General features: G+C 36.7%; 1 protein-coding gene across 1 annotated transcript in view; it reads left to right on the top strand.

The window, feature by feature from the left end:
• Positions 1 to 15,158, top strand: part of RGS5 (regulator of G protein signaling 5) — a 55,777-nt gene extending 40,619 nt beyond the window's left edge. The window contains exons 3-5 of the mRNA XM_045391935.3: positions 958 to 1,019; positions 8,362 to 8,528; positions 13,544 to 15,158. Coding sequence (XP_045247870.2) covers positions 958 to 1,019; positions 8,362 to 8,528; positions 13,544 to 13,705 — 391 coding nt within the window. The 3' untranslated portion in view covers positions 13,706 to 15,158. The remainder of the gene's footprint in view (positions 1 to 957; positions 1,020 to 8,361; positions 8,529 to 13,543) is intronic.
• The last annotated feature ends 7,373 nt before the right edge of the window (positions 15,159 to 22,531 follow it).

Raw genomic sequence — 22,531 nt, 5'->3', positions numbered from 1 at the left:
AGCCGAAGAGTGTGCAGTCAGCCATTTTTCCCAGACAATACCAGCTCCACTTGACACATCCTGCTGTGAGAGAAAAATTGGTGGTTGAGATGAAATAGCTGCAGGGTTTCTGCATACATAAATGTTAAAATAGAAACAGCCTAAGGAGAAATTATATGTTGGCTATAACCTTCTCCTTTTGAGTCAGCATCTCGAACATTTGTGTGTAACATTCCAATTCAGGATATATTAACCACTTTTTTTTAATTAGACAGAGTAAATCTTTTTTAAAAAGTCTGATCCTGTTCTAAGTGGGTAGGAAAAATGCACCTACGTTTTTTAACATATAAATTTGCTATGATCACAATCCCAACATAAGGAAAGTATTATACACTCATATCTTCCACTAGCCTTAATTAGACGGCTTTGGGATGTGGATATGGAACCCCAATGCCCCCTGCTGATTCAGTTAGTTGGTTAACATGCAGTATTGGTGAGGCAGAAAACAGGAGTTCAATCTCTGTAATGGGACAACTAGATTTCATGAAGTTATATTTGGAAAAAAGACCACAATTGTAACAACTTTCATGGGATATATAAGAATATCAATTCAAGAAAACCAGAAGGAGAAAATAGGAATGAATCAAAATAGAAAGAAAACAAAAAAAAAAGAGAGAATATTTTAAAAAAGAATATCAAGACACAACTTAATGTCAAACAAACTCTACTTTTAAAAAGGGAAAGACCTAACCAAAATGTTCAAAGAAGATGAAGATATGCAATAAAGATGTATGAAAGCAAACCCAGCTCATCAAACCCAATTGTTAGAGAGAAAATAACTCAAACTTCCTTATCCTGAGGATAGACCAGCAGTCATGTCATTTCCATCTGAGAGAAACAGGAAGTAGTTATTGCTGGTACATGTGCTTCAATGCCTACTTATGCCATACCCCTTTTCTCTCCTTATAATTGATGTAGACCCTCGCTGGACGAGGCCCTGCAGTGGCGTGATTCCCTGGACAAACTCCTGCAGAACAACTGTAAGTTTCCTTTTTTTTTTTAAATAAAGGTCAAGTTTGGGACAGAAACAAAAAACACTTTTGTGTTACCTGTGTTATTCTTCCCCAATTTTGACACTTCTTCAATTTTTGAAGGTGGTATCAATAAGGGAAGGGGGCTGCGGGTATGTGATTATCCAGTTCACAAGAAAAGGAGGGTCTGTGGCACTATGGGGGAATGTGAACATAAGGTGTTCTGAAGACTCATGATTGCAATTGTGTTCCCATCTGTCCTGCTTACTTGCGTGAGCCGGAACACATGGCTTGACCTCCTCAACATTCTCATCAGTAAAATAGAGAAACTACGTTTTCTGACTTAGCTTCATAATAAATTAATAAAGATCATATATAACAGTGTAAAGATCGCTAACAAGTCATGAGTTCAAGTCATCCTAGTTCAAACTATTATACAGTCAACTGCTCTTGTGACCTGACATGGGTTGTTATCTCCCCCAGCCTCAGTTTCCTCTTCTGGCACCATGCTTCTTACATCTTCATTCAAGAAATGACAAAGGTGATGATCAGTGCAGACTCTTTTCCAAGCTAATACCAGTGCATCAATAAGAACTAGGTGCCTTTCCCCAATCCAAAATCCTTACTGATTCCCATGACTTACAGTACCAAGTTCAAATTTCTGATGTTCAAGATCACCACGACTATATGGCTGGTTTGTAGGCAAATTGAACAGTTCTCTGTTCCATACAGGATTTCTCCATATAGTCCCCTTGACTGGAATATCTTTTACTCATATCTCTCTCTCTTCAAATTCTCCCTCTCCTATAATAGATAATTCAAATAAGAAATGCCTAGTGTTCCTTGACCATCCAGAACAATTTATGCACCCTCTGAACTTCCAAAGTCATTTGTCTGCACATCTTTTATGCCACTTAATACTTGTTGCCTTGTGTTCTGTTCATAGCTGGCTCCCTTCTATGATAGGTTATAAACTCACCAACGGGCAAGAGTTAGTCTTTTTCATGTAGATAGTTTCACAACAGGAAGTATATAGTATAGGGAAAACAAATATTTGTTGAATAATTCACTCTAAAAGTATGAGTCAATTTAAAATACCCCACCTATATTTCTCCATCTTTATAACAAGAATGGAATATAGAACTTTGTTACATGCTTTGCAAAAATAAGGATTTACAAAATATTTTTCACAAGACCATTATGATTAGTGGGCACAGAATAGATGACAAAGAATATATGTTGAATTGTATATGAACATTCCTTATGTCTTGCTTTTGGTGTCATAAGCTTTTCTGCTTACCTGCAATACAATTAATCTTTTATTTCTGGAGACAGAACACCACAGTCTCTAATTTGGAACTTTCTCTAGCTTATTCATTTCTGATTCTCTCTCTTTTTTTCTTATGCTAAACAAAGTACCCTGCCCTGACACACGTAAGAGGTTTGGTGAATATTTATGTAGTGAATAAGTGAATGAACTAATTCATTTTGCTTCTTGGACCTAAAAATCCCACAAGGTCAACTAGTAGAATAATATTTATGTTTATTAATGGACTTATTATCTTGTCCCAGTGGTTTCTTGGCCAATAGCAGATTGACAGTTGACCTATTGATAAATTATGAATACTAGTACTCTGAGCACAGGTATTTATTGCTATTGTCAATAAACCTGAGAGTTAGCAGACAAATCAGTTCTTCTGGGAAGTTCTTATTTGAATCCACAAAAACTAGTAGTCTATAATCAGAAATTACCCAACATTAGCTGTGGCTGATGCAAAACAGGTAATGAAGAAAGATACATTTGGGACATATATGTATTGAAAACTGCACAATTGGGGCCAAGTGCAGTGGCTCATACCTGTAATCCTAGCACTTTGGAAGACTGCAGCAGGAGGATTGCTTGAAGCCAGGAGTTTGAGACCAGTTTGGGCAACATAAAAAGACCCCATCTCAAAAAGAAAAGAAAGGAAAAGAAAAGAAGAGAAGAAAAGAAAAGAAATGAAAAGAAAAGAAAATTAGCCTGGTGTGAGACAGGAAGATGGCTTGAGCCCAGGATCATACCACTGCACTCCAGCCTGGGCCACAGAGAGAGACCCTGTTGCTATAAAAACAAATAAAGACAAACCACTTCACAATCTGTTTTTGCATGTTTGATTTGATAAATTTAAACCATTTAACCTTGAGGAGTAGTAGCATCTTTGTCAATTTATAAGGGAAATTTGGCATTGTGATGTTAATGTACGATATTGACTTTCACAGTTGGTATGTTAAGTAGTTCACCAAGAATTCCTTATTTTCACATCTTTCTTAATTTTTACTGAGTGAAAATGAAGTTAATTGGTACCAAGCTTCTAAAAATTATAAGACAGTTAAGTTGCTACTCAATCTCTTCTAACAAGATTCTTCTCACCTTCCTTCATTTTTAAAGTAAATTTTAGTCATCCAGTATATGTGAGTATGTTCTGAAAGTACATCAACTTCCTACATGTTTTGCCTTCAATTCTTTAGGTGGCACCATCTGTTTTCATTTTGTAGGCACGTGGGGTGTATAAACAGTGTGTTGTTCTTCAAACACAAAAATAGATTGCACATGGGAGTTTAAATAAGACAGTGACATTTAATAGTTCCCCACATAACCATTTTTAAGAGCAGAGAAGAATGAAACAAGCCAAAAGCAGCAAAGTTTTTATGTGAATCTCCCTTCCCGAGGAGTTCCAGAAGGTCAGAGCTCTCCCTGAGACACCCTTGCGATTTATTTGTCCATGGGGATTGAAGGAGCCTGGATCCAGACACATCTTTTTGTTTCTATCTTTGCACTACCCTTTTGCTTCTTTCTCTTTGGTTTTCTTCCTTCTCATTTCTGGCTCATTTTTGTCATTATCTTCCTCATGGGCAACCATAATTTCCTTGAAAATAATTATTATAATAATAAAAGCAATAGCTAACACTTATTATTCATCATGTGCCAAGCACTGTTCTAAGCACTTTGCATATGTTAGCTAATTTAATGATTGCAATAATTTTAGGATTTGAGTGCCATCACAACAGAAAATGAAATTGAGATTAAGGGGGATTAGGCAACTTGCCCATGAAATAAAATGCTATAATAACAGCAAAATCCATAAATTACTTTTTTTAAAGTTAGTGTTGTTTGACTCTGTCACTTGGAAGGAAATGCTTCCCTGAATGTGTCTTATTTCTGTGGGAACCTCTATTAAATGTTAGTTGTGCAGATTTAGACTGGGAGGTGGGATGCAAAAGAGGAGCAAACAGGTGAAACTCAAACCTTGAACTCGAAGAATGAACAGCCTCATGGAAAAGATATAGAAGCAAACAATCCCAACAAAAGAACAGAAAGTGACTGCTTCTCTCATAATGATAAAAATCCTCAAGAGCAAGTCAATGGTAGTAGGTAAAGACTACCTCACAGATGAGGCAACATTGGAGTTGGGCTTTTAATTAATTAAAATATTAATTTTAAATTTGTAATGAATAACGATAATGAACGCCAACATGTATTGAGCTACATAATGATAATTATGTCGGGTACCATGTAAGAACTTTATATGAATCATTTATTTCTTAGCACAACCCCATCAGATAGGTTGCATTAGTATCTCTATTTCACAGATGATGCAACAGAGTCTCAGAGAGATTTGATGACTTGCTCAAGTTATTGCAATAATATAATTTTGAACCAATAAGTTAGAAATGGTGCTTATCAACTATCAATGACTTCATTTTTATTCCCCCTGGTTGAAGAGATTTGCATTAATCAGTTTTTAATTTTTTTTTCCTTTGTAGCAAACTGACTTGGATTTGTCTAATGCTCCTTTAATTTTCAAAGGGATTTTATAGGTATTTTCATCTTGTCCTTAGGTAGGGCTGGCTGCTAGTTTACATGGATGTCAAAAGTGACATCATTCATTAGGGCAAACTCTGGAATTGTAATGTAGATTACAACCCAGAGCGTTTCCCTAAGACCAGATAATCATGTGGGTTTCATTGGCTTTCTAGATAGTGGATGCCTGGAGAGGTGGGTTGAGAGGTTCCGTGCAAGCCTAGCAGGGAAGAATGTGGTGATCTGTCGGGGAGGTGTGCTGAGGCTTCACTGGAGTGGGTAGAGGAATGGTGGTAGGGCAAAGAAGAAATGGGTGTTCTTTGCAGAATAGAGACATTTGGCCTGGATTGTGTTTGACTTTGACCCAATAGGATGTCCGCAGGGGTGATAGGAACTAAACACAGAGAATGGCTGAGGAAGGAACTGACAGACAACCAGAGGCTAAAGAGGAGAAGGTGTCTCAGGGGTGGCTTTAGAGGGACCCTCTAGAGAGTGCCCAAAAGCCAAGGGCACAGATTTAGAGAAGGAATAGCTTTACACATCTTACAGACCAATGCAATGTAAAGCTATTTTATGAGTCATACATGAACAAAAAGGTTAAAGGAATATTGTGGAATTTAATGAAAGTTATGAAATTAGTATCCAGGAAATGGACTTGCTGCACAGGAAAGTTATTTTGCAAGCTTATTCCCTGGAAAGACAGTAAATGTGAACATTTCTGCGGAATCCCGACATACATCCCCGGGTCACAAATAAGAATGTTTGGGAGGACTGAGATTTTGTCTCTACGCTTTCCAAAGATGCAGAATGGGTGATTCAGAGAGAAGTTGTGGGGATATGGGGCTAATGAGAATAAATTTGTCACAGAGTTAGTCTGTGGAATTATTTTTGCCTACACCGTCTTAGACCTTATTGTGTGGGAGCTCGTAAGACTTCATTTCCTGGAAGCTAAAACGTGCCTGAGAATGTTTTCATTTTAACAGAGACTATCTGACACCTTTTGTTTAAGAAACAATGGACATTTTACCATGACAGAGAGAGAAACAAGTCTTATATTTTTCTTTTAGCACTTACATTAACTCTCGTGTCACTAAGTTAAGACAAATAGTGCTGGAAATATAGTAGGAAATATTAGAAGAGAGAGAAAATACACCTGATTTTATCCAGTTAACAGGTTATCAAATGGTTTTAAAGTAATTCTTAAGGCCAAGTTTCTAGAAAAAAATTATGGTTTTTTCTTTTTCTTTTCCTTTCTTTTCACAAGTGTTGAAAATTGTTTTTTATACCTACCATTGCTCCTAGATATATTTGTATTGTTAATCGATTGAAAATGTATTTAAGGTAAGTACAGGAAGAAGGGATCAAATTGCAAAGTATCTTGTTTGGATCCTGAAATTGATGGTGACCCTAATACAAGTTAATGATCATCCTAGCCATTTCTTTTCTTTAAAATTGGGTATGGTTTCAGGGTACTGTGAAGGGTATGAGAACAGTAAAATTATACAGGAGGTAAATTGAAAATGGAAAACTATATAAAGTGTCTTTGTTTTTATCATTGCATACATTTTATGCTTGTGTGAAATCAATGTATTGGCAATGACTAATAAATACAAATTTAGAGCCTATAAAAAGAATAGGGAAAAAGAATAAATGGAAATTAGGCCAAAGGAAATGAATTCAGAATGTAAATATCATCCCTAAGCACAACTAATGTATTGCAGAAGTGTCTCCAGGTGGGGGCAAATTAGAGAAAACTAGACTTTAAAGTACTGGTGACAATAATCCTGCCTTCTGCCCGGGGGGGCAAAGCGACATTCGAAACGTGTTACTGAGGGTAGGTCTGTGATTTTGACACAGCCTCTGGAAAATTAGAGTATTTTCTCTCATTTGAAATCTTTACTTTTCTTAGATATTAAATAAACATGAATTCTCTCCCTATACATTGTTTAGAATTTTGGTGTGTGTGTGTATATATATATATATACACATATATATATAAATATATATATATATATTTTGTGTGTGTGTGTGTGTGTGTAATATATGCTGAATAATACATATATATATTCAGCATTAAGGAGAAGGAAATATTGGATCAGGCCCAAGAATCCTTACATATACATAGTTTTATAATTTTATAATTTTAGTCTTATAGTTTTAGTTTACAACTAAAAACTATATCTATATATAATAGGCTATATCTATATGGACTATATCTATATATTATATATAGATATAGTTTTAAAATTATAAACTAAAGTTTATCCTACATGAGCAATTGTACACCGGAAACAGAATCATAATAGCTATAATCATATTAAGTTCAACATGTTAAAAAAACCTGATGTATAATTGATGGACATGGTAAGTACACTACATGGGGTAACTTCATCTGGCCCTTTCCCACTCATCCTTTGGGTCTCAAATTGAATGTTACTTCCTTGCTTTCCCTTAGCCTAAAATAAAGTCAGGACTCTCCTTTGACTCGGTTGCTACCTTTCATACAGTTTTCCTTTCATTGTGTAAATGTTTCTTCTGTTTCTTCATTTTCTTTCTACTTTTTCCAGAATCTATAATCTCCATTAGGACAGGAACCATGTCTATTTTACTTATCATTGTGACTTATCATAGTGCTTGGTACATAATAGTTAAACAAAAATCATCTGTACAAGAGAAAATAAAGAATTGTAAGTAGTTCATAGTGATACTTAACATTAACATTACTTATATAGACCAGCCAAGTTTTAAATGTATTATTTTCTCCTTGGTAGTTTGTTAAGTATCCAGAATGGCATTAGTGTTAACAGTGTTCCTTGATACGTAAATAGGTAAACATTTGTCACTTAAATAGACATTGCATTTGACTGTTTGGAAAGACAATATGGTAAATCTCTCTATCTAGTTCTAGAGTTCCATATGGCTCTGCATGATGAGCAGGGCTTGAGCTCGGTATTCTCTGCTGTCTGTCTTCCATCTCTGTCTCATTCCTTCTGCATTCGAATGAAGGAGTAAAGGAAGCTAGACATGAATGAGCTAAAACTTTGTTCATAGAATAGTATTGGTAAGCCCTTTCCCTTTCTCTCGCGGATATAACATTTGTGTTGGCCTTGTATTTTTCTCCCAGTCCAAGTGCAGTAGAAAGCAGGCAGTCATTACTGGACAGTTTCTTTTCCAAGAAGCTGAATTATGCACCTCTTGAGAAGTAGCTTAGAATAATGGAAAAATGCACGAACTCTTGAGTCAGACTTCCCTGGGTTTGAATTCTGGCTCTGCCACTTAGCAGCTGGTTATTTATGGGAAAGTCATTTGATCTTTCTGACCTCATTTAGGGAATGGGATATTGATAGCACCTGCCTCTTAGGTTTTTAAGGAAAATTAAATGAGTTAACATTTGTAAGATTCTTATGTAAATGACAGAACAACGTTAAGTAAGACTAGGCTATATAGAAGGGTATGCCATTTGTTAAGTAAATTAATACATTTCTCCAACTGACTTTTTTTTCTTTCTAGATGGACTTGCCAGTTTCAAAAGTTTCCTGAAGTCTGAATTCAGTGAGGAAAACCTTGAGTTCTGGATTGCCTGTGAGGATTACAAGAAGATCAAGTCCCCTGCCAAGATGGCTGAGAAGGCAAAGCAAATATATGAAGAATTCATTCAAACGGAGGCTCCTAAAGAGGTTGGTCTGTGGGTAGGTGGGTCAGTTAAGGGCAGCTCATTAGCTCTCAGGAAGGATTTACATCTGAGACACAGACCACCCGTTGGGAGCCAAAGGCTAGTCCTATTTGTGAGTCAGCCACCTTATTAAGCACCCACTGAGTACAAAGACAGAGCAATATGGTCAAGTATATATGAACATGAATCCTGTTCAGACCGCTTTCCAGTTTTATGGGTCTCACCTCACTAGCATGTAACCTCCAGTGGGGATCATACCAATGTGAAATCTTGCATGAGTTGTTGAGTCTCATTTCTTCCTTTGTGAAAATAAGAATAATGGAGACTACTTTATGGAGATGTTGTCAGGATTAAATTAAATAGTGGGTATAAAAATTTATACAGGTTGAACGTCTCTGATCTGAAAATTCAAAATCCAAAATGCCTCAAAGTTTGAAACTTTTTCAGCACCATGATGTCACAAGTGGAAAATTCCACTGACCTCATGTGATAGGTCTCAGTCAAAATACAGCCAGAACTTTTTTCATGAACAAAATTATTAAAAATATCACATAAAATTATCTTCACGTTATATTTATAGGTATATATGACACATAAATGAACTTTGTGTTTAGACTTGGGTCTCATATTAAGATATCTTATCTCATTATGTATATGCAAATATTTCAAAATCTCAAAAAAATTCAAGATCTGAAACATTTCTGGTCCCAAGCATTCCGTGATATTCATCCAGTGTATTATTCCTTTCTCACACTGCTGTGAAGAAATACCTAAGACTTGGTAAGTTATAAAGGAAAGAGGTTTAATTGACTCACAGTTCTGCATGGCTGGGGAGGTCTCAGGAAGCTTACAATCAAGATAGAAGGCACCACTTAACAGGGTGGCAGGAGAGAGGATAAGAGTGGAGTGAAGGGGAAAGCCCCTTATAAAACCATCAGCTCTCGTGAGAACTCACTCACTATCACGAGAACAGTGTAAGGGAAACTACCCCCATGATTCAATTATTGCAACCTTGTCCTGCCCTTGACATGTGGGAATTATTACGATTTAAGGTGAGATTTGGGTGGGGACACAGCCAAACTATATCAACCAGTATCTCAGTGTCTGAACTCATTAATGCCTAATGAGTATTTCTACAACTTTTCTTTGTTCCTTTTTCTTTTCCCATTCCTATTCTTTCCTTTAAACACCTCTCTTTTTTGCCCTCTCTACTCTTCTTTATCCTTTATTTTCCCACTTGGACTTTGTCATTTACACTGTAGTTGGGACAATGGTACATTTACTCATGAAAATCAAAATATAACAAGAAAGCGGTGCTAGAGATGTTGAAAGCCAATATACCACTGACAGACTACTAAAGCCCAGATTTCTGTTGATTTCAAAGAAACTTTGGGGAAGTTGATCTGCTTTTTTCTTTGTTATTTATAAAACCACATTGAAAGCCTATTGTGGAATTCAGGATGGCCACAGCAAGCCCTGTTCATCAGAGTTTGGTCAGGTTGCTCTAATTTCACTTGTTTCTTTTAATCCAGTCAGGAAATTGAATGTTTCATCAAGGTTTGGAGTCAAGCACAGAGGTGATCTGGGCAAGCCTTGTGAGTAGGCAGCAATCTACTTAAGATGTTTGAGAGAAAAAAACTCCCAAATATCCCTTTTCTACCGCAGACGCTCTAGATTCCTGGAGTTCCACCATTAGATATGTATTTCTTTAGTTATGAGTTACCCTAAATGTGTTTGAGTGGATGGACAAATTATGTACCTTGGTACTAGTAGATGTGCCTCCTCCGTGACACAGGGTTGGAGGTTAGGAGTATGCGAATGTAGAGTACTGTGGGTCAAAGCCACAAAAATGAAAAGGTCCTAGAAAGAAGCTAGATTTAGCTTTGATGTGGATATTGATCTTGAAATTCTCTCCAGATCACCCCTTCTTCTCCTCAACCTCCACCCTAAGCACATATGTTAGCTCTACCCTACTTCTGTTATCATTTGTGCTGGGCCATCCTTTCTTCTGTCAGCATGTTATTTCTCTGTATATACTGACAAGAAGATTAATTTAATATTAAATTGGACATGCATTTCCCCATTTCAAAGGATTCTCCAACTTACCTTCCTATCACTTGACTTCCTCTTCACAGAATTCTAGGATTTGCCGAAATACCTACAAATGGTAGAAACCCCACTCAGATAACTGTTAGTTACTCTGAGCTCTGGGAAGACATTATTGGTTATTATGAAAATATGAGACATTAATCTAAAATATAATTTTAAAATAAATAATACCATGGCTCGCTGAGTTACAAATAAATTGTGGTGACTAGTGGCAAGACTATAATTAAAATAGCCTCGCCCTTCATTCTAAATGATCTATGCTTATGCAAGGTTACAATAGGATACATTAGACCCCAAATACAGGCATCCCAGGATTATGTAGAATAATGATCCTGAGCTGGGCATTAGAGAGAATGTGAATCCTACTCCTAGCACATGAAAAGCATTCAAGAAATATTTTTGAGAGGAAAGCATGAAAATATCCAACTTCAGACATTCTTAGATGTGGGACTTTGGGCAAGTCTCTAGCTATAGCTCTCTAATCCTCAGTTCTTCTAACTGTAAACATCTTGTATATATGTACGTGCACCTGAAGTATGTTAAATCATAGCCTTTATTACTTAAAAAATTCTCCGAATTTTGTATTTTGATGTAAATATTTACTATTTAATTTTGGTGAAATTGACCTATATAAGACCTAGATTAATTACCCAGGCAAATAGTAATCTGAGTTTTGTTCCTCTGAATACTCACCTCAACTCTTTAATACAAGACACTGACTGAGAGATACAATGGTAAGAATTGGAACTAAATTTAAACAAGAGAAATGGCCATGTGGAGGTCAATAAGTAGATAATTTATACATTGCAAATTATCATTTGACTATATTTCAAATTAATGAAATAATATTTTTTCTGGATAACTAAATAGATAAATATGTATCAGAATGACTCATTAAAGAAGGCTTAAGCACATAAAAATAATAAGAGAAATAGCTGCTATTTGCCGGTGGATACTATGTCCTAGAGGTTTTAAAATGCATCACTCCTTTAAAAAATAAGATTAGGAGCTACTTTTATAATTTTTAGAACCTCAATCATTTGGAATAAGCCTGTTTACTCAGCTCAATGCAGATATATATTTAATATAAGAGAAGGAAGAAGCATTGCTTTCAGTGTGGTGGGAAGAAAATAGACTGAGAACAGAGAAATCTATGTTACAGTCTCACCTCTAATTCGCACTAGCTGTTTGTGGGCATGTAATCTGAGCTCTTTGAGCTCTTCACATTTAAAGGCAGACATTGGACTTCATTGGCTCTGACGCTGATCCCAATTCTGACAGTCTGGTCTTCCACCAGGCCTACATAAAGTACACTGACCCCTTTCACCTCTGGAAAATCTTACTGTAGCTCAACGCCCTTCATCCTGGACTTCGAAGCACAGTTCATTCCTGCTGTCTGTTCTGACCTGGCTCCTCAGGGAATCATGTATTTTGTCTCCAACTCTAACTAATAGCTGCTTCATAATTCTCTGAGCCCAAAGAACTCTATTCAGTACCAAGAACCTCTAACAGCCCAGGAGAGACCCAAAACCTTTATCAACATTTCAATTCACAACCATAGGCTGATTTGGATTCTATTTCTGTCTCTTTTACACTCAAAATCCTTAAGAATCATTAAATCTTACAACTTGGAGTATAAAGATTCCTTTAAACTCATAGTTAGCCAAGTTCAAACAGGCTGTACCTTGCACAACTCCAGGGGAACCATTCACATAGACCCTAGTATGGTTGCAATGTACAGGCCCTGCACTCAGGACATGTAAGCCACAGCGCATCCCAGTGCTGGAGTCTACTAGAGCCACATCACTGGGTTTCTGAATCTTCTCTCTACCATTGATGAACCTTGAGTAAATCATGTAACATTTCTGTGCATCTGTTTCCTCAACTGTAAAACGTAGATGACAGCATCTATTATACCTCATAGAGTTATAAGATTAAATGAGTTCATCCTTGCAAAGTGCCTGGCACAGACCGAGCACTCAATAAATGTTAATTGCTCTTAGCTGTTTTCATTATTATTCTGTCAGAATGACTGTTTCCTGGTTTGTTTTTGGAAAGAACAAGTTTTCTTGTTCTTCTGGAGCCATGAAAAAGGTCCTGGATCCCCAGTGAGAATTTACTTCTCTCTGTTCAATTCCTCCATTAGATGTGAAACCCAATATTGTGTTAGAATTTTAAAATTAGGCACCAGGGCCGGATGCGGTGGCTCACACCTGTAATCCCAGCACTCTGGGAGGCCGAGGCAGGCAGATCACCTGAGGTCAGAAGTTCGAGACCAGCCTGGCCAACATGGCAAACCCCGTCTCTACCAAAAATACAAAAATTAACCCAGTGTGGTGGCACATGCCTGTAATCCCAGCTACTCGGGAGGCTCTGGCAGGAAAATCAGTTGAACCCGGAAGGCAGGGGTTGCAGTTAGCCAAGATGGCACCACTGCACTCCAGCCTGAGTGACAGAGCTAGACTCTATCTGAAAAAAAAAGAAAAGAAAAGAAAAAAAAAAAAAAGGCACCAGGATACCTGGATTCAAATTCTGATTCTCTAGATTCAAATACACATATCAGTTCTGTGATCTTGGGGAAGCCTCTTAACCTTCTGCATACACGTATTTTTTTCTATAAAAGAGAAGAATCATTCTCAGGATTGTTGTCAAGGATTAAATAAGTAATGTGTGTGTTAGCTTCTATGGGAGGTCTGACACCTGGTGGGTGTCTAACACCGGTTGGATGCATCTGTTGGAACATCAGCTGTCTTAACCCATTGCCTATGAAGTGAGAAGTGACATGTCTCACTTTTTAATGACTTTCCTCCCCTCTTATGTTTTATTGACAAGAAATTCTACCTCCTTCTTCATGCCTCGTCAAATTCTATAACCTAGGCTTATGTAGTGACCCTGTTTCCTGGCCCACAGGTGAATATTGACCACTTCACTAAGGACATCACAATGAAGAACCTGGTGGAACCTTCCCTGAGCAGCTTTGACATGGCCCAGAAAAGAATCCATGCCCTGATGGAAAAGGATTCTCTGCCTCGCTTTGTGCGCTCTGAGTTTTATCAGGAGTTAATCAAGTAGTAATCTAGCCAGGCTATGAAATCATCCTGTGAGTTATTTCCTCCATAATAACCCTGCATTTCCCATTAATCTACATATCTTCCCACAGCAGCTTTGCTCAATGATACCCACATGGAAAAATCCCAGGGGACGTTGCTTACTCTTTTTGCCCACATAGATTTGGATACTTATCTACCGTCCAAAGGCCTTGTTTCCCTACTCAATTCTTCCTGCCCTGTTATTAATTAAGATATCTTCAGTTTGTAGTCAGACCCAGTCAGAATCACAGACAAATCCTGCCTAAGGCAAAGAAATATAAGACAAGAATATGATATCAGTGAATGTGGGTTTAGGTAATAGATTTCCACCTAAATTGGTCTAAAACAGAATATAAGTGTGGACAGACCTATTTCAAAGGAGCTTAATTGATCTCACTTGTTTCAGTTCTGATCCAGGGAGATCACCCCTCTAATTATTTCTGAACTTGGTTAATAAAAGATTATAAGATTTTTATGAAGCAGCCACTGTATGGTATTTTAAGCAAATACGTTATTTAAAATATTGATCCTTCCCTGGCACCACCTTCATGTTAGCTGGGTATTATTAATAAGAGATACAACCATGAATATACTGTGTTTATACAAAATCAATCTGAGCACAATTCATATAGATTTCTCTTTTATACCTTCCTCACTGGCCCCCTCCGCCTGCCCATAGTTACCAAATTCTGTTTTAAATCAATGACCTAAGGTGAACAATGAAGTATTTTATAAATGCATTTATGCTCCTAGACTATAGGTCAAATGTTTCCATTTTCAAATTATTTAAAATTCTTATGTGTTTAAAATTCATGAATTTCTAAATCCAATCATATAAAATGAAACTGTTGCTCCATTGGAGCAGTCTCCCACCTAAATATCAAGACGGCTATACACTAACAAGAGAAAATATGGTCAAGTCTAAAATGGCTAATTGTCCTATCATGCTATTATCATAAACTAATGACATTTATCTTCAAAACACAAAATTGTCTTTAGAAAAATAAATGTGACTACAGGTAGAGGCCTTCTAAGTGAGACACTTTTAAGGTACACTGCATTTTGCAAAAAAAAAAAAAAAAAAAAAGTAACCTTTTAGCAACCCCAGTATTCCCTCACTGTTTTGCTTCCTGCATTAGTAAATTTTACTTACAGTCAAAAGTGCAGATTTATACTCCTGACATGCCTCATTCACAGCTAAATGATAGGCCATAGGAGTTTTGGTAGGTTTAAACTTTTAATTCTGTATTTCATGATTATAAGTCTTGCTAGAATTTTTTCTAATATTTAGTAGATTTGCTTAAATAATGATTCACAGAATTTAGTAACAGAATCAAACTAAACCATGTATGATGGTAGTCGAGATGAGGATATTAACTCAAAAGAAAGAGGGTGATTTTTAAAGGATTAATAAAATTCTGAAATGTTAAGTAGAAGACTACATTGTCTAGTCTTGTATTTCCTCCTTCTGTTGCTCTTTTTCATTCACACACTCTTAGTTTCCCATATTTGTAGCTCATTTATTTGGTTATTTCCTAAGAATGTTGAAAGTGAAGCAACTATGAGACTGTATTCTTCAGGTAAACACTGACTGTGCTTGTTGGATTTTCCCTATTTTTGTGACTTCAAGGATAATTTGCCCTGCTGAATACTTGCCATTTCACATTCTGAAAATGGGTAGAGTGGCTGGGTGTTCTGCCAACAATTGCTAGTGGTATGAATTCATTCATATTTGCCAGTATTGCTCACTTTAGAGACACTCCTTCATCAAGCAGTCCAGAGCTAGGCCAGATCAACACTGCAGTCATGACGTTCTCATTGCATGCAATTCTGTAGGATTGATGAGAAACTCAGACAAAAATTTCCAGAGTGCACTTCCAGTACCAGCTTCAACATCTGTCTACATTGCCCCCAAGTTAATAAAGTGCCAACCCTTTACTCTCTCATACAGCTAGAAATCCAAAATCTTGGTGCATTATTTTTTCATTAATGTGAAAACATTTGAAGAAACAATTATTTAAAATTCAAGTATTTTATTCACATTATTTGAAATATCCAAATGTTTGAAAATTCCCAGATAATTAACTAGCTATTACAGATCTCACCTAGAGGGCTGATGTTATGAAGACTCCAATGGACTGTACTCACAAATTGACTGGACACCCTAGGAAAGTGGGTAGACTTTTCAGTGGAAAATAAGAAGGGCTTTTACCTTTTAATAAGCTGAATGTGGGAGGTAGAGGGCAGGAAAGGGCACCATGAGAGCAGTTCTGTGGAGATATAGAAAGAATGGAAGAAGGAATGCCTTATAGTGATATTGTGACATTATATCTATATATCTACATATATCTATCTATCTGTATCTACATCTATATAATCTTACATTTAAAATTGTATTCATACACATATTAGAAACTCTTCTAATATATGAAGTAATAAAATTAAAAAGCATACAAACATTCCAGCCCCAAATGAGAAATCCAACATATTAAAATTGTTCTAGAAAATTTCTTTGAACACTTTTGAAAGTTTTTGGAAACTTAGAAAAGAGAAAAAAAAAATCCCGTTACTAGTAATTTCCATGGTAATAGAGATAAAATACATTTTTTAAATTCTGGGAAATTAGAAAAAGTGGGGTGATCTTTCCAGGAAAAACATGTGTAACATCTACTTATCACTCCATTCCCTCCTCCTCTTCCTCTCCACGTTCCCTTGAGTAAATAAATGTCTGGGAAAGCATGAAGCTTGATGCAAGAACACTGTTGTGCTGGAGTTTTCCTCCCCTGTGAAAATGTAACTACAGTTGGGAGTGCATTGAGGATGTAGAAAGGTGGTGGAACCAAATTGTGGTCAATGGAAATAGGAGAATATGGTTCTCACTGTTGAGAAAAAAACTAAGATTAGCCCAGGTGATTGCCTGTAACTTCAGTTTTTCTGCCTGGGTTTGATATAGTTTAGAGTTGGGGTTAGATTAAGATCTAAATTACATCAGGACAAAGAGACAGACTATTAACTCTACAGTTAATTAGGAGGTATGTTCCATGTTTATTTGTTAAAGCAGTGTGAATAGCCTTCAAGCATGTGAATAACCTTCCATCTTCCCCGCCACACACACACACACACACACACACACACACGCACACACGTACACATTTTTTTTTTTTGTTTCTTCCAGGTATACACCTTTTAAAATGCAGAACTAACTGAGGCATTTCAGTGACTTTGCTTTCAAATCAATAAAGTCAAATGTATGGAAACATTTTGTGCCCTACTCTCCATACCCCATGTACTCCAATTCCCTACTGTATGAATTATGCTTTAAGTAGAATTCAGTGCCAAGGAGAACTTGGTGAAAGAAATTATTTTTATTTTTATCCTTTACAAAGCCATGGATTTTATTTGGTTGATGTGTGCTCTGTACACAAGCCATTTGAATAGGATGGAGCTGTTAATTATTTTCTAAAGAGTAACAGACATGCAAACATTTCAATAAAAACTGGGCCATTAACAAATAAATAGATAAACTAATAAGCATTCCCTTCTAGGTTTACCAAACTGCCTATCCAATAACAAATTTGAGAATCATTGAAAAAGCCAGTTATATTTCAGAGAAATGATTTCATTATTGAAACTGTTCCCCCTAGCGGGTCATTTCTCCTTTTTCCTGGGAATTTAGCAAGTTTAGGAGGGAATGGTCATGAAAAGAAAAGGAAAGGGAGAAGGGAAGTGGTTAAAAAGTAAGTGCCCAGACCTATGAAATTAATCCCTTTGCTAGGAAATATTTAAGAGCAGCTCATCTTGGTTGAAACTGGCTTTTGTCATCTTCCATATTTGCAGGAAAGTACTTCCTGACTTGCAGTGCAGCTAGATGTAAAATTTGATTTTAACATCCTAGAAAGCCTTGACCAGAAAAGTGAATAAATATTGAGGGTCTCCTGTCCATATTTGGCTGCATGTGCCAGAAAGCAGAGAATGGAAAATGCAATTTCCAACATCCAAGCATCCAAATGCAAGGACTAGGCAACTCTATGTAGGTTTTGGACATGAAGTTTGGTGCATCTTGGTTTATCCTGGCTCAATTGCTATTAAACCTCTCTGGTTTATAGTCTCTTCATTCTATCAGACAAGGATGTATTGAACACTTGCTTTGCACAAGGCTCTTTAGTTAACAATTTAGCAGCTACTGTTATGTTAAACACACTTTTCACCAAATAGATTCTAAGGCAAACAAGAGCAATTAATATTTAAAGAAAGGCTTTCCCAGCATCACTTACCCATCCCGAATCTAAAAAGATCAACTCTTCCAATTGAGAAAACACTCTTGGCTTTGAATGGAAACTTACAGCAGAGAGTAATAGGCAACAACAACAACGACAACAACAAACATTTGGAATATTATTCTCAACTCACGGTTTAATAATAGATCTTATTATTTTTCTAGTAGAGAAACTACAAATCAGCCTCTTCAACATTTACATACAGTTTAATAAGCCTCTTGCAAGTTACTTGTTCTCCCACCTGAGGTATTTTTTCCTCCCCACCTTACCCCTGTTTCTCCATTCCTCTTCTCCCTTTGCAAGAGGAAATATTTAACATATTTGGGTCTAACTTCAATTATGTAATAATTAATACATTAAAAGCATTTAACTTCCTTTCTAGAAAAACGTACAGGCTAAGGCATAGACAAAACAAAGAGAAATGCTGAGAAATTTGCCACTGGAGACAAGTAAGCTGAATAAATATTTGCCAAAAGTTCTTTCTGTGTCATATAGTGTCAGGATTTGAAGGAGCTATCTTCTTAATGTTGCACCTAGCAACTCATCTTCAGAAGACACAGCCAGGAGAATGAAGTAGAAGTGAAAGGTTTATAAATCCATTTGTAAGCATTTATCCCATACATTTTAAATTCAAGAACAATTGTGTTTATCTTTAGAATTTTGTATTCAATACTTTATGTACTATGTGACTCATGCTTCTGGATAAATAAAGCACCAAATATGTATCTGTAACCACAATCACACATATTATATTAAATATATATCTATATAACAGCCTCATGTGAGTCCTTCTTGACTCCCAAGTATTTTCTATATGAAACATTATTCCTTAAGATAGACTTGTGCTTTCACCATGCTTCTTACACCAGGTGAGCTCTTGATGAATTAGGAAGATGCTTACTAATAAAGGATAACTGTAATACAGCCTGACATGCAAAACTCAGGGAAATACAAAGTGCCCCATTTTCATAAACTCTGTTGACTACTTTCCCTTGGATTTAGGTGACAATAATTTATTGACTCAGCTGCCATCACTGTTAGAAACTGGCTGAACATATTATATCACTTGGATCCTGCAATATTCAGTGAGTATAGTAGTTCCTTTCTCTTCCTCCCCTGGTGAAAGATCTGAAAGATTTGAAATCCAGATGCCACTGTAAGCAGCTTAATTCTATGACCATAGATTTGGTGCTCAGGTAGTTAAGATAATGTGGGACTGAGACTGGGTAAAAGGGGATCATACAACTAGTGGGATTGGGACTGGGTAAAAGGGGAAAGTTTATATTCAGAAAGAAGCATTAGAAGAAGATTTACAAGGAGAAACCATGGAAAGAGAGAGAGACAGACAGACAGACAAAGAGAGATTAAAGAGAGTGTCTGTCTTGGTCTCTGGTAAGTTTCTTAATTTTTATTCCCAGGTCCCATGAGGCCTAGCTGTATTTAATATAGATATAATGCCCCTGAATCATTTCAATACCAGCTACTCTCTCTTTATTTTAATTATCTTGAATGAGTTTCCAAGAGTTTTCACCAATAACTATTATTAGAGCAAAGATCATCAACACCTCTTTGTTTCCCCTACAGAGAAGTGACATTCTCGAGGTCACTCTGCAAATCAGTAGCAGAACAGAACAGAGATTAGAGATCAGTTTGACTGTCTCTCAGATGCCCGTTTGGTCTGATAAACAAAAGTAACCCCTTATAATCCCTCACGACATTAGGGTTATTGGCTCTAACTTGAGCAAAAGAGGCTAAATTAACCACTCTCCAAGCAGGAAACCATTCTACCATCTGTCAAAGTCAGGTAGGCCAAGCTCTCCAAGTTATCAGATTTCTAAAGCATATTGTACCAGTTTTACATTTTCTAAATCAGTAGTACCTTGAAAATTATTTTGCCCATAAACCACTTACCAAGTTCATTACCTTTTCAGATGGCTTCCCAATGCCTCCACTGCATTCTGCTGTTGAATTAGTCTCATCTAGCAAGTTCCTAGAACACTTTCCATGCCTTTCCACTTTTTGGTCAAATCTTGCCCTCTTTTAACAGTTTAACTTGTTAAAGCAATAAAAGATATCCATGAAAATTTTATTTAAAAGCAAACCTTTTTGTTCGATCTTTGGCAGCCAGTCTTCATGGCCAGGTTAGCCTGGTCTCTGTTAATGAGGTCACATTTTCAAGTCACTTTCACCATAGAAAAATGCTGTTGATGACAGGGGTACAGGGGTGGGTATGCCCATAGGCAGTTTTGAAGGTCAGTTATGCTTTGAAAAAGTGATGCCTTGTGACTGCCCCTAGATGGAACTGTCTGTGACAAGTGAGAAATAGATGCCTGCCTCAGATTTTGCTGCTAAATGCCCTAAGCCTCTTTGCTTCCAAGCAGAATTCTTGGAAAACAGAAGAGACACTTAAACAAAAATTGGAGCCTAGACGCTTTCATGAAGAAGTATGAATGAAGATTAATGTTCCCTTATTTCTTTTAACTGAACATTTATTTTGACTATTTTAATTTCACTAAACAAAAGCCTTAACTTCTATACTATTCGAGTTTCTCAAGCAATTCAACTAACAATGAGCAAGGAAGGTGATAAAGAAAAAGTCTAGGCTGGGTGCAGTGGATCACGCCTGTAATCCCAGCACTTTGGGAGGCCGAGGCGGGCAGATCATGAGGTCAGGAGATTGAGACCATCCTGGCCAACATAGTGAAATCCCATCTCTACTAACAATACAGAAATTAGCTGGGAGTGGTGGTGCGTGCCTGTAATCCCAGCTACTTGGGAGGCTGAGGCAGGAGAATTGCTTGAACCAGGGAGTCGGAGGTTGCAGTGAGCTGACTTCGCACCACTGCACTCCAGCCTGGGCAACAGAGCGAGCGAGACTCCATCTCAAAAAAAAAAAAAAAAAGGAAAGAAAAGAAAAGAAAAAGTCCAGTCCAGATACAGAAAATGTCAGAGTTGGAATAGACATTACAAATGCTCTCATTTGCCCAGGATGAAAGTTCACTCCTCCTCTCTGTGCAGATTCTTTTCAGCTTAGATGCCAGCAGCTTGGCAGGCACAGACACTTAGAGTCCAGGGAACAAAGGAGGAACCTACTCGCCTGAACAGTCATATTAGCCAAATTACTAATAGTGATCAGTCAGGAAATGGTCATCACACATGAAAAACCACTCTGCCCTCCTACAATGGCACCGTACCCAGTCCAATCTCCATTTTATATATGAGGAAATTGAGGCCCATAGAAGTGAAACGTTTGTCCAGAGTTACACATCTGTATAATGCCATAATATTTACAATATGATCTGATTCCTTCTGTGGGTGGTTTTTTTTCTTTGGAATAAAATTCATTTTATGTCACATTTACATATCTATAACCATAATAATGGACATTCTTAAAGTTGATATCAAAGAACTATAAGACACTAGAGAAATGATAGGATAGAGTTGACCCCAAAACACTCTGCTTCTCAAAATAGACTCCTCTCCTGTATCTCTGTAATAATTTTCCCAACTAACTATCCTTTTGGGTTAGCAAACTACTCCTTTAAGTGTAAAATGTTCTATTAGGAAGTTAACAGCCATTCATTCTTTAATGTAAATAATTCCAACAGGATGACACATATTGCTTGCTTCTTAAAATCTTTCTGAAGACAGCCCAGAAACAAAGCGTGTTCTGATTGAGAAGACTGGTTTGATTGAGGAAGAGAGAGGTCTGTCTATCGTAGTGTTACTTTATGAAAATTGGTAATTCATATACATTATATACATCCCCATTCTCTGACACCACCAGGTAATAAATAAAGATTTATGCACACATAAGTCTTTTATCCTAAATATTACTCTAGCAACGATCATGTATTTGCTTTATTCTTTACTGAGATTCGACGAACTGACAGAGTTCTCATACTAAATTTCCCAACTACCCATTGCAAACTGTCATCTGCAATTTATTCCATTTTGTTAAGCATTGTCCATCACTTAAGAATTCTCCCTTAAATGAAAATCCTTATAAAAAGGTAACATTAATTTTATATATCTAATTTTATATATAATCTTATATATATAATTTTATATATAATATATAATTATATATATAAAATCTAATTTTATATATAATCTTTAACTGCTTTTTGTGACAAGGGAGGAAATAAGTTAGAGCATTTATCTGATTATATTATTCTTCTGTTTCAAACCTTTCAATAGTTTTCCATGCTTTACAGCCTCCTGTAGTCTTCAGACACCGAGGACAGAGAAAGACTTGTCTAGTCTATAAATCCCTGTGGGTACTCTTCACTATCCATTGATTGAATAACACCTCACGTATCTATATGTTATTATTATTGTTGTTATTATTATTAAGACAGAGTCTCACTGTGTCACCCAGGGTGTAGTACAGTGGTGCAATCTTGGCTCACAGCAACCTCTGCCTCCCGGGTTCAAGTGATTCTCCTGCCTCAGTCTCCCAAGTAGCTGGAACTATGGGCATGCACCACCACATCTGACTAATTTTTGTATTTTTAGTAGAGATGGGTTTC

Source organism: Macaca fascicularis, chromosome 1 (assembly GCF_037993035.2).
Source record: "Macaca fascicularis isolate 582-1 chromosome 1, T2T-MFA8v1.1".
Taxonomy (NCBI): domain Eukaryota; kingdom Metazoa; phylum Chordata; class Mammalia; order Primates; family Cercopithecidae; genus Macaca; species Macaca fascicularis.
The sequence above is the reverse complement of the archived record's forward strand: the minus strand, read 5'-3'. Positions and strand labels throughout refer to the sequence as shown.